Here is a 26,701-nt window from a genome sequence, read left to right as displayed (position 1 = left end):
TTCGTTTACGCCGCGCAACTTCTTGCTGTTGCGATTTATTTTGCGACACTGTACTTTCGTATTATCCGGATTTTCGATTATCCGAATGATGTAGTTATCTGGATGAGTGCAAAATGAAGTTACCTTGGACGACAGGAGCGTGGCCTATGACCCGGTGCGTGCGTGCGCGCGCTAGGTGAGGTGAGGTGAGGTGAGGCGAGGTGAGGTGACCTCCATCCAGGACGGCCCCGCTACCCGCTCCCCGCGCCGCTACCAGCCGGCGCCGCGATCGATACGGGGCGTCGCCGGCGCCGGCCGACGCCCGCCGACCGCCTACGAAGCGGCGCCAGGTGTTTTGCGCCCGCCGATATTGCCATAGCCACCTTGCACGTTGCCGCAGTGACCGTGTTTTGCATACATTTTTTGTCGGGTCGTGCCGCCAGTGAGGCAGCGAGCCCCGTCCGCGCGTCTCGGCTCCGCCGCGCCCGGGTACGAACGGCTGCTCCCGGCTCGCGCGCGAGCGCCAACCGCGCCGCCTGCCGGTCTTCGCGCAGTGCGGCCCGGAGATCGCGCGATACCTGCTGCACACACTGCTCGGCCCCGCCGCCCGTCGCTTTTGCGGGCGAAACCGACAGTCCGGTCTCACATTTTCCGCGCCGCAGAACTCCGTAGCTATGGTCGTGCGCTAGACAGCTCGCCCGAGCGCCGACTGCGGCGCCGCCATGGTCTAGGCTACGAGACCCAGCGATGACATCTCGAGAGGCTGTGGCGCCAATCGTTTCTTCAACTTCTCGCACCGACCACGAGGTAGAAAGCCTGGAAGAGCCTGCTGTCGCTCCGAGCACCACTCAGGTAAACAGGCCGCCCTAGCGACGTTCCCGTTCATGTACTCTCTCTCTCTCTCTCTCTCTCTCTCTCTCTCTCAAATCACCTCTTTTCGCAAGCTGTTATTACCGCGCCCCGCGAGACAACGCGATCGTTTTTGATCTTCTCTAGATTATTTGCCGCACCTGTTGACGACGGCTGTAGAGGACGAGGAGTAATTGGTGGTGGTCGCGGGCTGTGCCCAGGCGTGGCCTTGCTCGGTAGCCGCCCGCAGTGACCTAGCGGGCGGCGCCAGGGGCCACACCTACCTGTTGAGGCTGGGACGTCGGCCCAGGCCGCTCGCCGCACCCCCACTCACACCCACTGCCGTGCCGCTGGCTTGCGTCCACGTCTCCGCCTCCGCGATAGGCTTCCGATCGACTGCAAACATACCTCACCCACGCTGCCCGCCCCGGCCCCCCTCTGCCGAGCTTACCCGCGTCATTTGCACCTCCAATGGTACAATATGTCTATACCTGCAACGGTCCTATACTGAGGTGCTTTGTGCTACCGAAACCATTTACCGGACTAGTTCACGGGTGGACGATGAGTCTCTAATTCCACCTCGAAGACCTCCAAGTGTACAATAAGAACTACGCTGAAGCCGTGATGACCTATAGTATAAATTCTCTAACTAGCCGTCGTGCCAGCTGACACTTTTCAGTGTTTTCGTTACAATCTCCCACTGACAAACAATCTGCGACGCTTTGCGTTACGTTCTTCGTATTATCTCGACGTCTTCTGTTACTTCAGTCCTGCGTGGATCCAATAAATTTTAACAGTATGTCAATATAGGCTCTGCAAATGTTTCGCACCAGTTTTTTTCATAATAAACTACAGTACCCCAGTGTTCTGTCAACAAGTCTGAGCATACCATTTCATTACCCACTAACTAAGCTTATATGAAAGTGCCTCTCTATGCCCCACACGTTAATTCCCAGATATTTGCGTAACATATTGACCGCACTTGTGCTCCATTACTTATCCCGTCAGAAACTACTACTATTTTATGGTTTACGAAGGACAATGTTTCACATTTGTCTTCACAAAGAAGTTTGTGAGATAACAGACAGACAGGACTGCTGGAATGAGATTACACACTTTTGTTTACCCTATGTTTCAGCAGAAGATCAGATAAATATAATGCGAAATACAAGTTTACGACAGTCTTCTTCCTAAGCTGTTTGAAAGAATGAAGGTTACTGTCGCTCTAAGCATGCAAAAAATGTTGTGCAGTGAGCAGGAAAAAAAATGCAAAATATTTCCTTTAAGTTTAGAAATCGGATTTTTTTTAAATAGGGGAACTCATTTTTTCGGTAATTCCGTTAATATCGCTGAAGATTTTGACACGAATAAGACCGCGAGATGAGAATGCCCACCGATCTTGCCTAAGCTGCGTGATCGTTAAATAGCGAATAGAGTGCGTCAGGAACACGCAACTTGGACTCGCCCATACCGAACTCGATGTTTCACACACAGTGTCGTATGCCGTAGCTTACTGATCCCACCGACTTTTTACTCTTGTCATTTAGCGAAGAAATTCAAACTTTAACAGCTGAATATTAGACGCTTATATTAACACCTAGTGTTATCTGACCTATAGAATCGTGCAACAACAGTGTTGAGAGATAACAACCATATTTTAAGTTACAAGAAAAGAAAACAATGCAACAATGCAAGTGTATCATAATTTTACGTTATTTCAGTTTCTTTTTCATTCAAAATTACGCTATTCCATATTAACGAAGAGTGCATCGACAGCGTTTAAAGGAAATCGCGTCGACAACGCAAACATGGCTACGAAATCGATCAAACCGTTTAAGTCCATCGTAAGTAAGTCAGAAATTTTCCTGTAAACATACCAGTTATCTAAATATTTAAATCATGTCAATGATGTTATCACTTGTATTTTCTTCACATTCGAAATTCCTATATTTAAAGAGAACAGTTTTCGATGTGCTCTGTGATACATCAGTGACCTTCAACCTCGTTATATCTCCTCATGCGTAATTTTTTCATATAAGGTGGCAATGGAATCGAGATAAATTGGTAAATGAACGTAAAGCCAAAATATCTTGCGGGTAGACGGTTCCGACCACGCCCTGAGCATCTGTATCGAGTGTTATGGCTCTACCGCATTACACCTGGGACATACAAAAACCCATTAAAGGAGGTTCTAGCTGACTGTGTTTCATCATCACAACCTCTGAAAGATATCTTGATGGGCAGATTAACATACTACCCTACGAACTGTCGTCTCCACATGCACCGTAACAGCGTTATACCGGCGAACAGAGTGTTATTTATTGACATGCTGAGAAATCGTAACTACGGTGTATTCACAGACCAGCTATTTATTTATATGACACACACCATAAACAGCCAATATCTATCATTTCTACCTTACCTAACATTATAGTGCTTAGTTTTAACTGTGGATGGCCATCCTCAGACTGCCTCAGTATGGGCGTTACTTTGACCAAGACGTGGGGCACTGAGGCCTAAAGCATATGCTATAGAATTACATAGAATGTATATACGAATTATGAAGAATGTCACCAAACTGCTGTGAAGAACTTTGGCTTATGGACAATGTACAGACGTAGTTTTTATTCCTTTCTAATTTGCGTGTTAGAATGGAAGTAATGAAGATCTTAATCTATGTGAGATTATCTCACTTCAACAGGTAATAGACCATTACAATCTGATGTCCAATTGAAACGAGGAAGACGGGATGGCTGTAAGATGCGAGACACTAGAACCTGGTTTACACAGTCTCTTCTTACTGTCATTTGGAGAACAGTCGCCTCATATTCACAGGTATGCGTACCAGTGATGTGATGACCTGACTGCACAAACAAATCGAAGCGAATTGAAGATGGCAATGGGCAGAAACTCACATGGATATCGCACAAAATAATCGTAGGGAGGTAACGTACGCTCAGAGTTCTCATGTAATAAGCATCTCGATCAATTATCAAGTAGAAGGTATGAAAACAATGTAGTACAACATTTTCAATTCAATTACGTTCAGTGGAATCTCGCTGACAGGCAGTTCTATGTTTAGCCTTGGTATAATGTTGTCACAACAAACATCTTGCGACTTCATAAGCAACTAGACATACAGTATGCGGTCTTGTCATACAGTTACCCACTTACGAATTATGTCAATATACAAACATGGATTATGAACATTTGAAGTATATGTAAATGCTATAGTGAAAGAAAGGAGACTTTCCTTATTCAGTTTTCACGTTATTTTTCAATAGGAAAGGAGAAGAGCAGAATCACCGAAACTTTTTATCTCCAAGTCAGTGAATCACATTCTGAGCGACAATAACAGTAATTTCAGCAACAAACATGATTCATTTCCAGTTATCATCTCTCCTGCTCTGTAGCGAAACTCTTGATTAGGTCGACATAAAAGTTTTCTGGGTATGATACCGCGTCATATTGTATAAAACAACTACTGGAGAAAACCAACGTTTCGGCCACGTTGGATACGTTTTAATATATGTTTTGTTTGTAGCTACACATTCAGGATGAAGATTTATCTATCCTAGACGTTATCTAAATATTCACTGCTCCCACAAATAGACGAAGTGCATTCATATTCATGCGTTGGGGGAAATACGCTGTTATGCTTCACGTCGTAATTATTGACTGTGCATGTCCCCAGTGGAGCACGAAAATAACTGAACAACATAACTAAACGCACTTTTCTCACATTCCCTTGTATTTTCGTCAGAGCTAACATCAAAAGGACGGAACATAGCAGATGAAGTCACTGACCTGCCGGAATTCTCACCGAACCAGAAAGCGTGAAGTAAGCCCCGTAATCGATATCGAGCGGTAACCTTTAGGCCTGATCTTGTCATCTGCGGCACAGCATCAAGCCACTGTCCTGCGAAAAAGTATTTCAAGCAATGCCATCATAATGCTTCATCCGTTAAATTTGAAATGTCTAGCAACAGATCGGTGGCCAGGGTAGCTCTTGTGACGAGGCCCAATGACCATCATTCAGGATTACTTTACTCCAACTGAACTTGACGCCTCACAGAATAGCAGGTGGTGTTGGGCGACTACCAACTTATAAACTTTGCTCAGTATTAGGACTGTACCGTGAATACATCTCAGTGAGATAATCCGGAAACAGTCGTAAAATGCATAGTTCCCTACGAAGAACTTTAAGAAAGCAACAAGATTCTAAAAAAATCGCAACAGTATAAGGATTTCTCCGCCATTGTGACTCTCATTACGTCTCAACGTCATCGACTACTTCTTACGTTGGACGCTCATAGTAAAATAAAAATGGGTCTTTGGTTCAAATGGTTCTGAGCACTATGGGACTTAAGATCGGTGGTCATCATTCCCCTAGAACTTAGAACTACTTAAACCTAACCAACCTAAGGACATCACACACATCCATGCCAGAGTCAGGATTCGAACCTGCGACCGTAGGGGTCGCGCGGCTCCAGACTGTAGCGCCTAGAACCGCTCGGCCACTCCGGCCGGCGGGTCGTTGGTGATGTGACCTTTTGTTGAGAGAGATTTACGAGAAATGTCTTACAAGCTTATTGTATTTGAACGTGACCCCTCTCGGATGCACATGTAATGGAATTAACGCACTATCCGGCTCCTTCCGTCGTAATGTCAAGGAATATTATCATTTAACGTTCCAGCGATGATGAGGCCACAAGATAGGGGTCATAAGAGAGGGGTTATAAGCTCGTCTAGGACTAGGGTAAGGGCACTGAATGGGCAGTGTCTTCCAAAAATATGTTTCGACATCTGTCGCGATCGCTTTACGGAAACACAAAGTTAAATCTGCATAAGCAGACGGTGGTTTGAACCCCGATTCTCCCGAATGTGGATACAGTTCGTTAACCTCCGTGCCATCTCGCTGGATACGACACGACATTTCGGAAACACTCATTACAGGTATCTGGCTTGGCTTGTCGTGAAGTCTGTTCATTGAAGTTGCTAAGAGAACAATTTCCACATTTGATTTGTAGTAACGACATCGATACGTTGCAACAATTTCATGTGATACTGAAGACGTCCAGCCACCGAAACGTCTCAGGAAATTAATAAAATAATTTTGCTCACGCCAAATGTACAATTCAGTCATGCAAATGTAGCTACGACTGCCGTATCTCGTTATGGTTTCGTGCAATACAGTTTTAATGGAATAAGTTTCACTTCTTATGGCACATTTAAGTTGTTCGTCGTTGCCTTTAAATGTTCACTGTGCCTGTAGAAATTAAAAAAAAAGTAGCTACTGGCAACTGGAATGGCTACAAAACTTACCGGGACTTTTCCTTGACGTTTCTGATGGTTAGCACATTCATTAACGTGCGGCATTATTAAATTAATAGTGGCAATAAGAAGAGAAATGCAGGATAATAACGCAAAAAATGCTTCGGCTAGGCAAATAGTAGGGCAGCACACATTAAGCAGCAGAGAAATGATTTCCAAAAACTTAGATGAAGTTGCAAGTAGCATGAGAAAAAGCAGCAGCCCGTTCTACAGGAAAATGAAAACAGTGGGTCACAACAGAAGCAACCAAACCTATATTTGGAGTGTTTGATTAGAACCCCAGAAAAAAGCATTTCCTAGACACAAGAGAGAAATGCTGACGACAATAATGAATACAAGCTTGTTTAGGGACTTGACAATCAATTTCAAAGATTACCAGCAGAAATTTAGCGGGATGAACAACTGCTCAGAGAAATGGAGTGACTCTACTGCAAAAACGCTCGAACACTGTAAGGTGGTCAAGCCCCATCGCTGAGTTGATTCTCGTAACCCCAAGACGGTCAGTAACGGAAAGAAAAAATGAATTGTTTTGTGATAAATGATATACCACAATTTGTCTATCCACACTTAATTTCCAGATACTTGATACTGTAATGAGACGTGGTGTTATGTACACTACTGGCCATTAAAATTGCTACACCAAGAAGAAATGCAGATTGGACGAATATACAGGGTGATTCAAAAAGAATACCACAACTTTAAAAATGTGTATTTAATGAAAGAAACATAATATAACCTTCTGTTATACATCATTACAAAGAGTATTTAAAAAGGTTTTTTTTCACTCAAAAACAAGTTCAGAGATGTTCAATATGGCCCCCTCCAGACACACGAGCAATATCAACCCGATACTCCAACTCGTTCCACACTCTCTGTAGCATATCAGGCGTAACAGTTTGGATAGCTGCTGTTATTTCTCGTTTCAAATCATCAATGGTGGCTGGGAGAGGTGGCCGCAACACCATATCCTTAACATACCCCCATAAGAAAAAATCGCAGGGGGTAAGATCAGGGCTTCTTGGAGGCCAGTGATGAAGTGCTCTGTCACGGGCTGCCTGGCGGCCGATCCATCGCCTCGGGTAGTTGACGTTCAGGTTTCATAACTAACCTTTTTCGTAGGACTCTCCATACAGTTGACTGTGGAATTTGCAGCTCTCTGCTAGCTCTGCGAGTCGATTTTCCTGGGCTGCGAACAAATGCTTGCTGGATGCGTGCTACATTTTCATCACTCGTTCTCGGCCGTCCAGAACTTTTTCCTTTGCACAAACACCCATTCTCTGTAAACTGTTTATACCAACGTTTAATACACCACCTATCAGGAGGTTTAACACCATACTACGTTCGAAATGCACGCTGAACAACTGTCGTCGATTCACTTCTGCCGTACTCAATAACACAAAAAGCTTTCTGTTGAGCGGTCGCCATCTTAGCATCAACTGACGCTGACGCCTAGTCAACAGCGCCTCAAGCGAACAAATGTACAACTAAATGAAACTTTATAGCTCCCTTAATTCGCCGACAGATAGTGCTTAGCTCTGCCTTTTGTCGTTGCAGAGTTTTAAATTCCTAAAGTTGTGGTATTCTTTTTGAATCACCCTGTATTATACTAGAACTGACATGTGATTACATTTTCACGCAATTTGGGTGCATAGATCCTGAGAAATCAGTACATAGAACTACCATCTCTGGCCATAATAACGTCCTTGATACGCCTGGGCATTGAGTCAAACAGAACTTGGATGGCGTGTACGGGTACAGCTGCCCATGCAGCTTCAACACGATACCACAATTCATCAAGAGTAGTGACTGGCGTATTGTGACGAGCCAGTTGCTCGGCCACCATTGACCAGACGTTTGCAGTTGGTGAGAGATCTGGAGAATGTGATGGCCAGGGCAGCAGTGGAACATTTTCTGTATTCAGAAAGGACCGTACAGGATCTGCAACATGCGGTCGTGAATTATCCTCCTAAAATGTAGGGTTTCGAATGAAGGGTAGAGCCACGGGTCATAACACATGTGAAATGAAACGTCCACCGTTCAAAGTGCCGTCAATGCGAACAAGAGGTGACCGAGACTTGTAACCAATGGCACCTCATACCATCACGCCGGGTGATACGCCAGTATGGTGATGACGAATACACGCTTCCAATGTGCGTTCGCCGCGATGTCGCCAAACACGGATGCGACCATCATGATGCTGTAAACAGAGCCTGGATTCATCGGAAAAAACGACGTTTTGCCATTCGTGCACCCAGGTTCGTCGTTGAGTACACCATCGCAGGCGTTCCTGTCTGTGATGCAGCGTCAAGGGTAACCGCAGCCATGGTCTCCGAGCTGATTGTCCATGCTGCTGCAAACGTCGTTGAACTGTTCGTGCAGATGGTTGTTGTCTTGCAAACGACCCCATCTGTTGACTCAGGGATCGAGACTTGGCTGCACGATCCGTTACACCCGTGCGGATAAGATGCCTGTCATCTCGACTGCTAATGATACGAGGCCGTTGGGATCCAGCACGGCGTTCCGTATTACCCTCCTGAACCCACCGATTGTATACGAGGTGTGGCTAGAAAAAAACCGGACTAGTACTGGTGAAACAATAAAACGAATGCAATAAGGCTGAAAGTCGCGTGGCCTGTCACGTGACTCTTGCTCCGCCTACTGCTCGAGTTTCATCTGCCTCCTGCACTCAGTCTGCCCGTGGCGTCTGTTTTAAGTAGTTGACGTTTTGTCTGTGCGTCGGAAAATGTTGAGTGTACAGAAAGAACAGCGTGTTAACATCAAATTTTGTTTCAAACTAGGAAAATCTGCAAGTGAAACGTTTGTAATGTTACAACAAGTGTACGGCGATGATTGTTTATCGCGAACACAAGTGTTTGAGTGGTTTAAACGATTTAAAGATGGCCGCGAAGACACCAGTGATGACACTCGCACTGGCAGACCATTGTCAGCAAAAACTGATGCAAACATTGAAAAAAGCGGTAAACTTGTTCGACAAGATCGCCGTTTAACAATCAGAGCAGTGTCTGAGTTAACAGGAGTTGACAAGGAAAGTGTCGAACAAGTTTACCGATTTTTTCAATGTTTGCATCAGTTTTTGCTGACAATGGTCTGCCAGTGCGAGTGTCATCACTGGTGTCTTCGCGGCCATCTTTAAATCGTTTAAACCACTCAAACACTTGTGTTCGCGATAAACAATCATCGCCGTACACTTGTTGTAACATTACAAACGTTTCAATTGCAGATTTTCCTAGTTTGAAACAAAATTTGATGTTAACACGCTGTTCTTTCTGCACACTCTGCATTTTCCGACGCACAGACCAAACGTCAACTACTTAAAACAGACGCCACGGGCAGACTGAGTGCAGGAGGCAGATGAAACTCGAGCAGTAGGCGGAGCGAGAGTCACGTGACAGGCCACGCGACTTTCAGCCTTATTGCATTCGTTTTATTGTTTCACCAGTACTAGTCCGTTTTTTTTCTAGCCACACCTCGTATTCTGCTAACAGTCATTGAATCTCGACCAACGCGAGCAGCAATGTCGCGATATGATAAACCGCAATTGCGATAGGCTACAATCCGACCTTTATCGAAGTCGGAAACTTGATGATGCGCATTTCTCCTCCTTACACGAGGCTTTACAACAACGTTTCACCAGGCAACGCCGGTCAACTGCTGTTTGTGTATGAGAAATCGGTTGGAAACTTTCCTCATGTCAGCACGTTGTAGGTGTCGCCACCGGCGCCAACCTTGTGTGAATGCTCTGAAAAGCTAATCATTTGCATATCACAGCATCTTCTTCATGTCGGTTAAATTTCGCGTCTGTAGCACGTCATCTAAGTGGTGTAGCAATTTTAATGGCCAGTAGTGTAATTATTTTTCTCGCAGATAACAGAAAGAATGAATATGTAATTTAATGACTCTTTGCAGCAAAATTCGTGCAAACTGCCGGGACTCATTTATTTGCCATTGCGATTAAAATACATTCAGGACTGCTTCGCTGTTTTACCTGGCTGCTGATGTGATGATAAGCTTTTGCAGAAAACAAAAGAGCGTCATCTATCATTCTATTATCTATTCTCTTAATGGTATAGTTTCCCGTATCAAGTTCAGTGTTCAACGGCCGACTTCTCAGCCGTCCTGCCTTATCCTACAACCTCCAAAGCACTATACATGCGACTAACAGTGCAAATTGTTTCATTAGAGAGGAGAAGAGTTCACAGTGTCAGCGATTAGCACTGATATTGCGGGCACGTGACGCGGTAACATAAGCTATGTTAAGCGGAGCAGTCACGGACAGTGGATCACCCTAGCGAAGATATGGGCTGGAAATGGGGAAATCCACTGAGATAAGCGACTTTGACAAAGGGCAGATTATTATTCCGCAGAGCCTGTGGACGAATATCTCAGAAACGGAGAAGCTTGTCGAATGTTCACGTGCTACGATCGTGAGCATCTACGGAAAAAGGTAGGACAGTGAAACTACCACTAGGCATTAAATGGCTGGATGTCTACGACTCTTCACAGAACGTGGGGTTCGAAGGCTTGTCTGCTGTGTAAAGTAGGACAGATGTTGATCTGTGGAACCTCTGCCGAAAGAGCACTATGCTGGAGCAGGCACATGTCTTTGAGAGCACACTGTTCGTCTTACGTCGTAGAACATGTAGCGCCGCAGCAGACCACCCCCACGTGTTCACATGTTGATCCAACTGCATCGTCAGTTGTCATTGCAATGGGCATGGGACCATCGAGATTCGATCGTCGATCAATGGAAACGTGTCGGCTCTTCGGGATAATCGTATTTTTGCTGCACTGAGTCGCTAGTCGTCTCCAGAACGACGTCATGGAGGTGAAAGGCGGCTCGAAACGTGCAGCGCGCCATGGACGCAGGCTGGTGGGAGCAGTATAATGACATGGGACCTGTGGTAGTAATCGAAGACATACTGACAGCTGCGAGCTATGTGCAGCCCTTCATGCTCGATGTCTCCCCCGACGGCGATGTCATCTTTCAGCAGTATAGTTATCCGCGTGTCGAAGCCAGAACCGTGCTACAGTGGTTTGAGGAGCGCTATAGTGAACTCACGTTGCTGTATCGGCTACCAAATTCGCCTTACGTAGATCCTATGGAACCCATGTGGGTCGCTATCGGGCACCATCACTGCAAAAAATGGTTCAAATGGCTCTGAGCACTATGGGACTTAACATCTGAGGTCATCAGTCCCCTAGACTTAGAACTACTTAAACCTAACCAACCTAAGGACATCACATACATACATGCCCGAGGCAGGATTCGAACCTGCGACCGTAGGAGCAGCGCAGTTCCGGATTGAAGCGCCTAGAACCGCTCGGCCACAGCGGCCGGCACCATCACTGCTTACGCAGATCTGCAGCCCGTTATTTACGCGAATTACATGACATGTGCGTAGACACCTAATTCCACATGACTTCACAAAGCTACCAACAAACTGTGGGATCCCTGATACACAGAATTACTGATGTACTTTGTTCCAAAGACGGACAAACAAACTATTAAGCAGGTCGTCATAATGCTTTGGTTGATCAATGTAGGACTCTGCGGCTTTATTAAGTCACTTAATGTCAATGCTGGAGTGCTTCCTCCAAAAAGTTACCGCCAGTTTCCTCTCCCACCAGTGATCCGACCGACATCAACGGAAGTAGTTTCTCCTTAACTCTTTTTATTTGTTATGGTGAAATTTATAGCTTATACTACTGTAGCATGAACAATACGTGTAGCAGTAGTTAATGGTACATATCAACAAGTATTCTCTGCTTTGTAACTCTCATATTGCTGCATACTGCTTAGAGCTAAGATTTACTTCAACATGAATAGTTCCAGACTTCGGATGCAGGTCTGAACCATCAGTAACCCGCACGTGATGATAGCATAGGAATGCCGCCGGCTCTGAACTTTGCGCCGGTCCTTCCCCCGACAACTTCCGCGATGTTAAAACCGAGCCGCGGTTTGCTGTCACAGCGGATCTGCTCGTTCATATTTCAGAGCTCACAGTCCCCTGTTCGATATCTTTTCCAACTAGGCTTTCCGAGACTAGGCGGGCACTGGGAACCTGTCAGTTTCTCGCAGTGAGGCTGTCTCAAAGAAAATGCGTCTCTAATGAGTTGTTCTTATGTACAGAAGCGTGGCTCGTATTTCGTTACGTCGATGACCTAGTACTGACAAAATCTTCGTATCGGTTGAGAGAAAAGCTCCTGGAGCTAAAAAATAGAATAATGTCGGAAGCTACGATAAAACGGATTCATTTATTTTGTGACCACATAAAAATGTCAGATATTAAGGGAATTTGTATGGAACCATTCCACTACCGTTATACTTTATTATTAAGTATTTCTTAAAGCAGCTGACCAGACTTTAGTGAACCGAAATATGAGACCTCATTGGTTTCAAATTGTTGGTAATCGAACACACTGAATAAATAAACCGAAGACTGGCATGATGTTAGTGTAGCGGTGTTAATCGTAATGATAACATACACGGTTCGCATATTTTCGACCAAGAGAGGTATGAAACAGAACAGAGAGGGAAATGCCACGAAGTCCCTCAGAGAGAACGCAAAATGAGTACGTCAACCATGAGACAGTACGTCTAACATCTTCCTACGATTGCAGTCCTGCTCTTACTCATATCTACCACATACATAATGATAACGGTAAAATTGGAGAAATTATTCACTAACTGCGCTGTTCTGGACAACAGGTGCTGTCAATTGATGACCGTAAGGAAATAGTGGACTGAGCGGAAGCTCAATTAAAATGTGAATCATAATATAGTAGTATGGTGGTGGTAGTAGTAGTCTTTCATCCAAAGACTGGTTTGGTGCAACTGTCTACGCTACTCTATCCTGTGCCTGACTTTTCATCTCCGAATTACTGAAAACTACATCCGTTTGAGCCTATTTACTGTACTCATCCCTTGATCTAAAAATTTTACCCCCCACAGTTCCCCTCCGCTACCAAATTGACGATTCGTTCATGTCTCAAGAAGTGTCTTGTCAACTGAGCCCTTTAAATGCTAACATTCTTGGTCAGGCCTTACCGTGACTGATACTGACATCGAACGAAACCACAAGTTTACTATTACCTGTCACTGTTTAGTTACACAACACGTTTCGAAGGTTTAAACCCCCATCCTCATGTGGATTAATATTACATACTTGCGCTGTGTTACAAACTGAGGTACTGTCTAGCAGAGAAAAACGAAACAGCAGTTAAAAAAGTGTCATACTTATGTGGAGATCTTTGACTCTAAAAATGAACGAAAATATAAATGTGAAAGTAAAATAAAAATTCCTCCAGCCATAACAATTTCTTTGTCATGTTACATCATATACACCACAGTTTCGGGACGCTGAGGCAGCAAAGATGCCGTCTAGAATCTAATAAGTACAAAGAACCTTTAGCAAAGCATTACAGAGACAGTGTTTCCAGACACGTCGATCGGCATGGTGTAACAAGATACGTGATTCATTCGACGAGGCCACAGTTTTCCATTGATCCACAGTCCCATCTCTGTTTCCGTGCCCTACGGCTGCTCGAAAAATGCACCGCACCAAGGAGTCGGGCTGGTGGGAGACATTCACACTGCGGACCTCGTGCACCCCTTCATGTATTCCTCTTGGTGAATGCATCTTCCAGGACAACTGCCTGTGTGACAAAGCGAGAATTGTTCAACAGTTATATGAGGAGCAAGACCGCCTGGTCTGAAACCGATGTAGCACATTTCGGATGCCATAACGCTCCAGCTCCGTGCTCACATACTACGGGCCCGTAATTTTCAGAGGTTGCGTGACCTGCGCGAAGACGTCTGGTGCCACATAGCCCCGGGGACTTAACAAAGACTTGTCAAATCCATGCCACGCAGAATCGCTTCTGCATTGTCTTCCAAAGGCAGAGCAATACGCTGTTATGCAGATGTTCATAATGCTTTGGCTCATCGGTGTATACTGATGGGAATGCAGAGAAATTCAGGCTTACATACGGACGTGCTATCAGTCTTACTACCAACTCACTAACCGCGATTGCCTTTGCATGGAGGGAGGGCTGTGAGGGGGAAATTATATTGGCATACTGTACTCGTATAACTCCGACAACGGTACGGTTTCTTACTGAATAAGTCAGATGTAGATGCAGAACAAATTAGCCGTGAACAGTGAACAAACGACTGTTTATAAAGCCACTACCATCTGCAGGAACGCTTTAGTGTGACGGATTTTGCGAATGCCATGCAACATGGACCAGCGTTGCTTGAATCTGAGTGTAAAGGCATCCTTCACCTGATATTCAGCAACAACTTTGGTTTATGTACAGCAGATGCCAAAAAAAGATTATACTTTGGACTGCATACGTTTTACCGTGAAGCGCGTTGCTCACTCTGTGGCGGTTTCACACTGTCCTCTAGATAGTACTATCATGGCCAAAGATTATATGGAACTTTTAGGCCACTAATTTCATTGATTGAGGTTCCCAACGAAGAGACAGTAGTTAGAGATCATATTGCTACAATTCATTTTGTCAAGTCTGTTTAAGTGTGATATTATCGCTATGAAGATGAAGTCGTCTGGTGTGCTTTTCACCTATATGAACTAATGGCAGCAACAGCTGAACTATTTTAGACTAGACTATCGAGTACGAATAGAACCATGCTCAGCAATTCACGACGCAGCGTACAATCTGCTGGTGGAACCAATTCGGAGGACACACTCATATCTACAGTCACAGCTTTAAGACGCACCAAATGTCATGGAAAGTCGTATATGTATAATGGTTGTTCGCGTGTTAGTGGTATTTTGGTATCCATGAATATGAGCTTAGTTCTGCCATCAGAAAGAGTGACTTCTTAGTTACATCATTTTCTATTACACTGAAGTGCTTTAAGGGGAGTACAAAAGGTGGTGTGGGTATAAACTGTCTGGTTTTATTTTTGTGGAAAATTTTTGTTTGGAGTTCACTCTTTAATTTGATTTACATTTTCTTCATTTTCAATGACTATAAGTATTCCTAATTTATTTTGAAATAATTTACTGCACAAGTAATTTCTGTAGGTTCCATGAGCAGCTGTTCAATACGACACGATATCTCGGAAACTGCTCTAGAAGGCGATGGTTTATGTTGGTTTATTGTAAACATCCCAAAGTGCTCAGAGCCATTTGAACCATTTTTTGACTCTACCAAAGAGAAGAAATAAGGGAATTAGATTCGACAGAACATGTCCTGTTGGAAGTTTACATCCAAGAAGCAGCCTGTGAAATGTAACTAAGTGTGCAGTGAAACCAGTGCCAGTTATATCAGTTTAATATTAGGATTATGTATACTAAAAATGTTTAATATTGTAATATGTGTGGTGGAGAGATCGTTTCTGAAAATGTCTTCAAAAGAAAAGGTTTAGTTGTTAGGTCGGAAGTCTCTTTTTCGAGCTGGGTGAGTAAGAAATAGTTTTGGATATCTGAAAAATGTAAAAACAGCTTTTTTGAGACGGTCAGATATTTCTATTTGCCGAGATGCATCAGTAAAGTCCCTTGGGCTGGAAAAGTTGGGCGCTATTATGAAGCTGTCATGCAACCCTACTAATGTTTCAAGGTACGTAGATGCTTGACAGAAATAGTAAAAGTAATTGCAGAACAATCAATGAAATCTGCAACAGTCAAAGCAACTGAAGAAAATGAGGGTAACAACGACATTTGCATAGCATCTGACGGATCATTGCAGGAAATGGGCCATCAGTCTATAAATTCTTGTGCAGCTGCCGGAATTATCGATACCGGGAAGGTCCTTGATGTTGAAGTATTGTCAAAACATTGCCATGGATGGACAAAAGTGGGTACCAATAATGAAAGAAACAACTGTATGAACACAACTCTTAGAAAACAAATGAGGGATCGACTGGAGGAATGGAAAGTGTCCCAGCTGTGATCTTTCAGCGTTCTCAAGAACCATGTGGGTTCGCTGTGGTACATTCATGGGTGATGGTGATTCCAGTTCATTCAAACCAATAACTGATAACAAGACCTATGACGACCCAACACTGCAAAACTGACGAACAGTTCGGATAAGGAAGAGCAATCACGGCCAGTCCTGTATAACGTAAGTTAGACACCTATGTATTTTTTTTAACTCCAGAGGTAATGCAAATGAAGTGTATAAAACTATCCGAGATATGGACAAACGAAGGCGCCCGGAGATGAAAGAGCTGGGATAGAAAGATTAAATCTGGAGGAAAGTTGTTCAGAAGGATCACTCAATACTATTTACAGACTATTTAAATACCACGACAGTTCCCCAAAACTTTAATTGTGTTGTTGTTGTTTTACTTTACTCGAAAGAGGGGGTGACAAGGTCAATAAACCTTTAGACTTACGAGCCTACTCTCCGTAATGTGCAAGATTGTCATTAAAATTAGTACCAACTGAGCAGAAAAAAGTTCGATTGCAACCAACCGAAGGAAGATACCAACTTTAGAAACACAAGTGGAGTAACTGATTATTTGCAAGAAGACAACAGAATTATAGAATGGGGCACTGAAGGTAAATTACCATTTTTCGGGGAATTATGTATTCTCAGGTATCGTTTTACTCGGTTTTAGCAAAATCTGCACTAACGACCCTCGTGAAGCAGGGTACTCATTCATCTATGTTAATCTACTAAAGAACGCATAGATCATTGATACACCTTCTATCACACTTCATGAGGACAATGATAAATTCAAAAGAGAGAGAGAGAGAGAGAAAAAAACATATTGCCTATCACAAAAACTATTCTTAGTAGATATAAAGGAAGTTTTCACATGCTTAAACTGAGAATACGCAGTACCTCGTTCATATTTACCACGATTTAAACTGAGAGCATCAGTGAGTATATTGAAGTACGAAGATCGCTTCAGTGAATGTTCACAGAAACTGCTTAATGGGTATACCGCTTTCGACTGACTAGTCATTACCAAACCCGTAAGTACTTCCTGGCCGATTGTTGCGTCAAAGCGTATTAGGAGTCAACATTTCCATGAAGTTGCTTCTACAGATACGTGCTCTGACGAAGCAACAGACCAAGAAAACTTTATGGGGTTTTTTTGACAATGGCTAATCAGTCCAAAACGATATAGCTAGTGAACGGTTTATGTGAGCGTTGACTGAAATAAACTTTGTAGCTACTTAGGTGAATAGTTAGTTCAGCAGTCTCAGAATACTCTGCGCTGTATTAACCTTAATAGTATCTGTTTCTGGTGACAGCAGTCCACCAGGAATAATCACGTGTCCGGCATTGACTGAGTGCGGTGGTTGGTTGTTGGCACGGTTAGGACATGTTGGTGGGGTACGCGCCTCACACACCAGCCTCACCAGCTAAGTGCTGGGTTATACTGAGTCTCCATTGTGGTTTGGTGTGGCCAGCAATACGTGTTCTTACACTGATTACAGCACTTAGTAATTGGAGGTTCCTGTAAAATAACACTTCATCAAAAGTATGCTTTCAAGGCCAAGTGAAACGACATTTTTCTTTGTTGCGTAACATCGTTCGAAATCATCGACGAGTAGCGTTTGTTTGGGATCGCCCGATCTACATAGTCCGGAAAAAAATTAATATGTAACACCAGAGAAAAGATGTCTATTTAGTGTTAGGAGTGACACGCTGTTCAATTAGAAATTCGTAAATGCAATTCTTTGACAAACAACTAGAAGCAGAACCTCGTTTTCCTTGTAGAAGAGCGTATCAGTGGATAGTGGTTTTTATTATACAGTGGTGATTAATGAGTTTAACGGATAGTGTAGGTAACATGTATGAGAGTCCGCAGAAATATACGCAGCAATGGGACAAGACTCCGAAATTGGCATTTTTTATAAATCTGACGCAATGTATTTGAAAATTTGTAGTTGTCTAAAACAAAAGTTTTCGTCTGGTTTTTAGATGAATTGGATTCACACCGATGTGATAAGTACACAGAGTGTGTGTTTTAAGTTTAGACAAGTAATTGTCTCGCGAACGACGCACCGTATGAAAAAAAAAATGTTCTAGGTGAAAAGTTAGTGATAGTAAAGGGGACATCTGTACTAAAACTGGCCGCGTTCTAACGAACTCTCCTGCGTGGGCGGGATGAACGTTGTATTTTCAAATGGGACCTCCCCCCCCTCTTCCATTTTTATGACATATTCGTATTCTACACCAAAAATATGTAAGGTGTACTCAAACTAATATTTCCCATTCATGGAAGATGGCACTTGTAGATGCCGCTGTGATCGATAAGTGTCAAGTGTGTGTGTTGCAATTAAGAACCGAGGTATTTCAGTCTACATTTCGTTTATGTTGTAGACGTAAACCTTTGCTTTCTAACGATAGATACTGATGTTTAGACTCGTTTCGGTGTGTCTTGCCGTAACCCTCGCACTGGCCACTAGGCGGGTACTGGCGGATATAAACCACCAAAACTGTAGTTAGGTAAAACGTGAATGAAGTGATAGCGACAGGCGCATCTTCCATGGATACTCAGCAAAATCAAGGCAAGCGGACTTACCGATACCAGTGATCCCGCTGGGAACAGAAAGCTATTACATCCACGTCTCTTTTTCTTAATCAAGCTAAACGTAGTTTCTTACATTGAAACGGGTCACCATTTTCAACTGTACAATCAGTTTGCAACACCGAAGTAAATTTAGAACATAAGTATCAACCATTAGTGCATACAGGTTTACAGTTACATTGTAAATGAGATGTAACATAAAATGCGTCGGTTCTTAATTGCAGAAACAGAGACACGTTATATTTCTCGATTGCAGCGCCATTTACCACGGATGGAAAACAACGATTTGAGTAAACTGTACTTATTTTTTGGCGCAGAATCCGAATATGGAATAAAAATGGGGGTTCCCATTTGAAAATACAATGCTGAGCCCGCCAACGCAGGAGGAGTGGTCACGATATGGCCAGTAACTGCTAGAAATGGCCGAGAATTTTTAAATATGTGTGATGTATACCCCCAGATTTCAGGAGGAGCCAGGACACTACCTCGCCCCGCCCTCCTCTTGCGTATGTCAACTTTAGGTGAATTCATCAAGTGTTCTATACGAATGCCATCGATCTTGTTTATGCGTGTAGAAACATGTAGTTCAACCCGTGGTCGAGATACTGTGGTCTCTCCTACGAATCCAGCCACTTCTTAAATTCTGAATAAAAATCGTAAGTAATGGCGGCTAAAGAATTCCAGCGTAAGAAGTCACCCTCGTTCAGTCAACGGTCTTGTCAAGGAGAGCAGTGGAACGCTCAGAGGTTCAGCGCGCTCTCTTGGCCTTTAAGTGGAAACTACCCATAGATGGCGGATGAATCAGCAACAATTAACGGCATGAGGATGCAGAAGGCAATGGAAATAACTGCACTGAAGGCAAATCGTGTGTTTCCACAGCACAAGTGCACTGCAATTGAAGAAAGTGTCATGATGACGTCTCCACTGCCAGAAGGTTCCGGATTAGTCCTCCACTCGGACCTCTGGGTGGGGACTGTCAACGAGGAATGAACAAGAGATAAAGATGGAATAACCAACGAAGGGTTAACGTCAGAAGTGTGGACGTAGTAAGGAAGCTAGAAAATCTGGAAAGGGAAATACAAAGGCTCAATCTAGATATAGTGGTTGTCGTGAAGTGAAATGGAAAGATAAGGATTTCTGATCAGACGAATACAGCGTGATATCAACAGCAGCAGAAAGTGATATAGCGGGAGTAGGAGTCGTTATCAATAGGGTAATGGGGCAGAGAGTTAGCTACTGGGAACAGTTCTGTAACACGGTTGTTGTCATATTCGACAGAAAATGTACGCCGACAACTATAGTTCAGGTGTACATGCCGACGTCGCAAGCAGAAAATGAATAAACAGAAGGATATGAAGTTACTAAATGGGTAATTCAGTGTGTAAAGGGAGGTGAAAATATAATAATCATGGTGAACTGGAATGCGATTGTAGGGCAAGAAGTAGAGGAAACAGTTATGGGGGAGTATGGACTCGGTAGTAGGAGGAGTTAGTTGTTGAAGTACTGAGGATGGTTGAGACGTGTTTGAAGTTCGCCGAAGATGTGGGATGTGCGGCAGGCAGTTCAGCTGAAGAAGAGTGGACGTTTCTGAAAAGGACAATCACAAATGTTGGAAAGAGAAACGAAGATACGAAAATTGCGAAGAAGCCTGGGTAACAGAAGAATTACTTCAATTGTTAGATGAAAGCAGGATGTACAAAAATGTTCAGGGAAAGGCAGGAACACAGCAATATAAATTCCTTAAGAATGAAATAAATGGGAAGCGCAGGGCAGCCAACGCGAAATGGCTCCTGGAAAAACGTGAAGAAATCGAGAAAGAAATTATTGTTGGAAGGACTGACTCAGAGTACAGAAAAGTCTATACAACCTTCTGTGAAACATAAAATAAGAATGGTAACATTAAGAGCTGAATGAGAGTTGCACTGTTAACTGTAGAGGAGAGAGCGGATATTTGAAAGAGAGATCATTGATCGCCCCTATGAAGGGGAGAATCTGTCTGATGACTTGATACAAGAAGAAGAAGAAGAAGAAGAAGAAGAAGAAGAAACTGAAGTCGATAAGGAACACGTAGGAGATTGTTAGTCAGAATTTAAACAGCTCTGAAAAATTTGAGATCAAAAGATATAGACAACATACCGTCGGAATTTCTAAAATCACAGGAGAATGTTTCGACCGAACTACTATTCCAATTGATGCTTAGAATTTATGAGACAGGCGGGATTCCATCAAACTTCCAGAAAAATATCATCCACATAATAACAGAGACAGCAGGGGCAGATAATTGCGAGAACTATCGCACAATCAGCTTAACAGATCATGCAGCCAAGCTGCTTACAAGAATAATATACAGAAGAAAGGAAAGGAAAGAAAAGTTCAAGATCTGTTAGATGACTATCAGTTTGGCTTTAGGAGGGGTACGTGCTACAGAGAAGCAGTCCAGTCGTTGCTCTTGAGAACAACAGCAAGATTGGAGAAAAGCTAAGACACATTCATAGGATTTGTCGACCAGGAAAAAGCGTTTCGACAATGTAAACTAGTGCATGATGTTGGGAATACTCAGGAAGACAGGAGTAGGCTATAGGAAAAGACGGGTAATTTCCTGTAAGCACAGGAACCAAGAGGCGACGATGAGATGGGAAAACCAGGAAAGAAGAGTTCCGATTAAAAAGGGTATGAGACAGGGATGCAGTATTTCGCCCCTGCTGTTCAATCTGTATATTGAAAGAGCTATGACGGAAATAAAAGAAAGGTTCAAGAGTGGGATTAAGATTTGTGGTAAAAGGATATCTCGATAAGATTCGCTGACTAATTCAGTGAAAGCGAAGGAGAATTACAGGCTATGTTGAATGGAATGAAAAGTCCAATAAATACAGAATGTGGATTTGGAGTAAACCGAAAAAACCGGACAAGTGCGACTAGGACTCTCGCTCTGAAGGTTTGTCCCGACTCACTGACTCACTCACTGTCTCATCAGCCAGCCCAAACACTGAGGATAGAAAACTGAAGTTTGGAGAGGTTGTGGATCTTATACTGTAGACATCGTTTAAGAAGGGATTGTTCGAAAGTCCATTCCTAAGGGAGTTAAATAGAGCATGAAAGGCTCTCTTAAACGTCGCTTTTGAGGCAACTTTTGAAGCTGGAACTACGGAAATATAAAATGTGTTTTTGAGTATTTTTGGAAATTCAACCATTAAGGTGGTAAAGAGGATGATTGAAAGTTTTTCTGAAAATAAATCATTATTAAAGAACTTCTAAAGCATTTTTAAAGCTACATCTATGAAAATTGGTATTCGACTTCTTGCTTACAAATAAAAACTACATATTACAGTGTTTTTGGAAATTCAACCCTGTACGGGAGTGAAATAGGGAATTAAAATTTTAATGAAATTATTTTATTATCAAAGCATTTTCAAAGCTAAATCTATGAAAATTTGTAATTGGCTTCTCTGCTAGAAATAATATGCTAAGCTGTAAAAATTGGTATTTCACTTTCCAGTTAGATATAAACAAACATCTGTTAGGGGATGAAAGTTTCTGTAGAAGTATCTCCACCCGAAAGCAAAAGGTATCATTAACAAAACCGTTGACTCCAGTTAGCAGAATAGCGTTCTGCTCAGAAGTACATTCGGGAAAGATCATGTTTCTATGTCCTTAATTAGCTTGAGAAGTGTAGAAGGTGTTGCAGTACGTGAAAATAAAATTTCGGTCAATGAAAAAAAAAAAAAAACAACAACAACAACAATGCAGACTGTACAGTCTACACGAGCGATGCAGTGGGCAATAAGCTTGCAGTGGGCAATAAGCTACTTATTTATAGTGATAATAATAATAATAATAACAATTAAATTAAATTCACACCTAAAAGGAAATGTAACAGGAGAACACCCGTGATCCCGAAGTTCGACCTACACAGAATTAAAGATTCGAGGATCACAGAAAAATGGGAAGACCAACCTGCAGAAGAGTGGCCAAAATTTCGAACTAAAATCCTCAAAACAGCGAAAGAACTAATCCCACTACGTAAAAAACCAAAACACCCATGGTGGAACCAGGAATGTGAAGACGCTCTAGAAGAGAGAAAAAAAGCGTTTCAAAATTACAATTGCAACAAATCAGAAGAAACCCACAAGAAATTCCTTGAAGTCCGCAAACAAGCATCCAAGATTTTACGGCAAAACAAACGGAAATATGTAAATGACCAACTAAAATCGATAGAAGACAACTTTAAAAATTACAACACACACGATTTCTATAAAACCTTTGCAAACCACATTAAAGGGTACTGTCCACAGAACCTCTGCTTCCGAAAATCAAATGGTAAACTGGCCTTAACAAATAAGGAAAATTGTGAAGAACTAGCGAAATATTTTTCAAAGCTTTTAAACTGTCCAGAACCTAAGGAGAGGTTTCCGAAAATACAACCAGAAACCGTATCAGAAAACTCAGCACCACCAACAAAAGAAGAAATTTATTCACATATCCAGAAGCTTAAAAATAACAAAGCATCAGGTGAAGATGGAATTGTAGCTGAACTCCTGAAAAATTTAGGTCCAAATTCACTCAGAGAAATCACACACATTATCCAAAATATTTGGCAAACCGAAAAAATCCCAGATGACTGGAAGATCGCACTAATTCACCCACTACACAAAAAGGGTGACAAATCAGATGTGAACAACTATAGAGGGATCTCGCTTTTACCAGTCACCTATAAAATTTTGTCAGCCTGTCTCCTGAAGAGAACACAAGAACAACTAGAATCAAAATTATCTGAATACCAAGCAGGATTTAGAACAAACAGGTCATGCCCAGAACAAATTTTTAACCTCAAAACCATAGTCAAAATGCGAGCTCTCAGACAAAAGCCATTAGTATGCACATTTGTAGACTTTAAGAAAGCATACGATTCAATAGATAGACCCTCATTATTTCAAATTTTAGAAGAAAGGGGATTAGATTACAAGACACGAGAACTAATAAAACAAACACTAACTGACACGAAGTCTAAAATAAAATTCATGGGAGAAATTTCGGAGCCCTTCGGCATTCAGACAGGTGTGAGACAAGGCGATGGACTCTCTCCTCTTTTGTTCAACATCGTTCTTGACAAAGTTATGGAGGAATGGGAGAAACAACTACGGAAAAATGAGTGTTGGAAACCAATTTCACTTGGCTTTTCCAAAAACAATCTTTACATTCCATACCTCGCTTTTGCAGATGATCTAGCAATACTAGCGGAGGATGAGCAGACCGCCATTAAACAGATTGACACACTCAAAGAATGTGCTGAGAAAGTTGGGCTACAAATCTCATTTGAAAAAACTGAATTCCTATGTTCAAAAGTAGAAATTGCAAGCTTAAAAACAAAATATGGCAAAATCAATAGAATCCCGTATTTTAAGTACCTCGGAGAATACATTGAACCAACAGGCCAAGAAATAGTATCACAGCAAAATCGTTTACAAAAAGTCAAAAAAGCATTCTGGTTAGTCCACAACCTCTACAACAAGAAATCCTTGTCAAGACAAACTAAAATTCGGCATTACAATACCGTCATAAAACCAACAGTCCTCTATGCAAGTGAAACACTAGTACTGAACAGAAAGCGAGAACTCTAAGACATCAAAAAAGAAGAGAGAAAAATCATTAGGAAAATTTTAGGAGCGAGACAGACTAAAGATGGCTACAGACTGCAAACAATCAAAACAACAGAAAAGTTTTCAAACATAGAAATTGATTTTAAGAAAAGGCGACTGAAATTCTTTGGTCATCTTAGCAGATTACCAGAAAACCGTTTGACCAGAAAGCTAATAAATTACGTAACCTCACTTAAAGCTTCAACACCTTGGATGATCGAAGTTAGAAAAGACCTCACCAACGCGGATATAACAGCAACCGATATTTCAGACAGAGATACTTTTAAGCACAAAGTAGAGAAGTGGAAAGTTTTACCAGAGCAACCAAAACAAAAACAGTACAGACCGAAGTGGTCAGAAGAGCGAAAGCAAGCCTTCTCAAAAAGAATGAAGATCTATTGGAGCAACAAGAAGAACCAGAAAAAAAGTTGATTGTCATTTGCTTAATGTCATTTGCTTAATGTCTTCCGTTATTGGGAGAATTCATAAATAATAATAATAATAATAATAATAACAATAATAATAATAATAATAATAACAGAAGTATTCAGCAATGATATAAATATGGCTTTTGGAACAGACAAATGTAAGAAAAATAGCTTAGTCAAGGGAAAACACACTAAACAGGAAGATTACATATTGGATAACCACAGCGACTGCATAGAAGCGATGGAATAAACAGATGCCTATAAATATCTAGGATACAGAGAAAAAATAGGAATAGATAATACAAATAGTAAAGGAGAACTAAAAGAAAAATATAGACAAAGACTAACAAAAATACTGAAAACAGAATTGACAGCAAGAAGCAAGACAAAAGCTATAAATACTTATGCTATACCAATATTGACCTACTCATTTGGTGTAGTGAAATGGAGTAACACAGACCTAGAAGCACTTAATACACTTACACGATCACAATGCCACAAATATAGAATATATCACATACATTCAGCAACTGAAAGATTCACATTAAGCAGAAAGGAAGGAGGAAGGGGATTTATCGACATAAAAAACCTACATTATGGACAGGTAGACAATTTAAGAAAATTCTTTATAGAACGAGCAGAAACTAGCAAAATACACAAAGCAATCACTCATATAAATACATCGGCTACACCGCTGCAATTTCATAACCACTTCTACAACCCTTTAGATCACATAACATCAACAGATACGAAGAAAGTAAATTGGAAAAAGAAAACGCTACATGGCAAGCACCCGTATAATCTAACACAGCCACACATCAAGACGCATCCAACACATGGCGAAGAAAAGGCAATATATACAGTGAGACGGAAGGATTCATGATTGCAATACAGGATCAAACAATAAACACCAGATATTACAGCAAGCATATTATTAAAGATCCCAATACCACAACAGATAAATGCAGACTTTTCAAACAACAAATAGAAACAGTAGATCACATCACAAGCGGGTGTACAATACTAGCAAATACAGAATACTCCAGAAGACATGACAATGTAGCAAAAGTAATACATCAACAGCTTGCCTTACAACATAAACTTATAAAACAACACGTTCCCACATACAAGTATGCACCACAAAATGTACTGGAAAATGATGAATACAAATTATACTGGAACAGAACCATTATAACAGATAAAACAACACCACATAACAAACCTGACATCATACTCACCAATAAAAAGAAGAAATTAACACAACTAATCTAAATATCCATACCCAATACAACAAATATACAAAAGAAAACAGGAGCAAAAATTGAAAAATACATCCAACTGGCTGAGGATGTCAAGGACATGTGGCATCAGAATAAAGTTGACATTATACCAATTATACTATCAACTACAGGAGACATACCACACAATATCCACCAGTACATCAACGCAATACACCTACATCCAAACTTATACATACAACTACAGAAATCCGTAATTATTGATACATGTTCAATTACCCGAAAGTTCCGAAATGCAATATAACATATACCGTACAGTTAAAAGGAAGTCACGCTTGATCAAGGTCCGCGTCACTTTCCATTTTTGACCAGACATAACGTCTGAGAAAAGAAAGAAATAATAATAATAATAATAATAATAATAATAATTCGTGCTGCTCAGTGCCCCGGTGCAAGTCTTTGGTGCCCTAACCTTTTTCTGTTATCCAAGGGGAAAAGGGGACCTACAGTTGAAAATGGAATCCGAACCTCGTGTTGTTTGTGGCGATTTTTCAAACCTTAGAGAGGCGAAGGATAGGTTAAAACAAATACTTAAAAATCTGTATTGCGACCAAGATTTGATCCCGCGACCTCTGCTTTAAGGCAAGTGCTTTTCCGCCGGACCACCGTTTTTATTACCAGACACGAGACACGTATATG

The 26,701-nt window shown here is 42.0% G+C and overlaps 1 protein-coding gene across 1 annotated transcript in view; it reads left to right on the top strand.

Annotated features, from left to right (window-relative positions):
* Positions 1 to 545: 545 nt before the first annotated feature.
* The window catches only part of LOC126262659 (uncharacterized), an 846,834-nt gene continuing 820,678 nt past the window's right edge, over positions 546 to 26,701 (top strand). The window contains exon 1 of the mRNA XM_049959428.1: positions 546 to 831. Coding sequence (XP_049815385.1) covers positions 727 to 831 — 105 coding nt within the window. The 5' untranslated portion in view covers positions 546 to 726. The remainder of the gene's footprint in view (positions 832 to 26,701) is intronic.

This window comes from Schistocerca nitens, chromosome 6 (assembly GCF_023898315.1).
Source record: "Schistocerca nitens isolate TAMUIC-IGC-003100 chromosome 6, iqSchNite1.1, whole genome shotgun sequence".
In the NCBI taxonomy this organism is placed as follows: domain Eukaryota; kingdom Metazoa; phylum Arthropoda; class Insecta; order Orthoptera; family Acrididae; genus Schistocerca; species Schistocerca nitens.
This window is presented reverse-complemented; position numbering and strand designations above follow the sequence as displayed.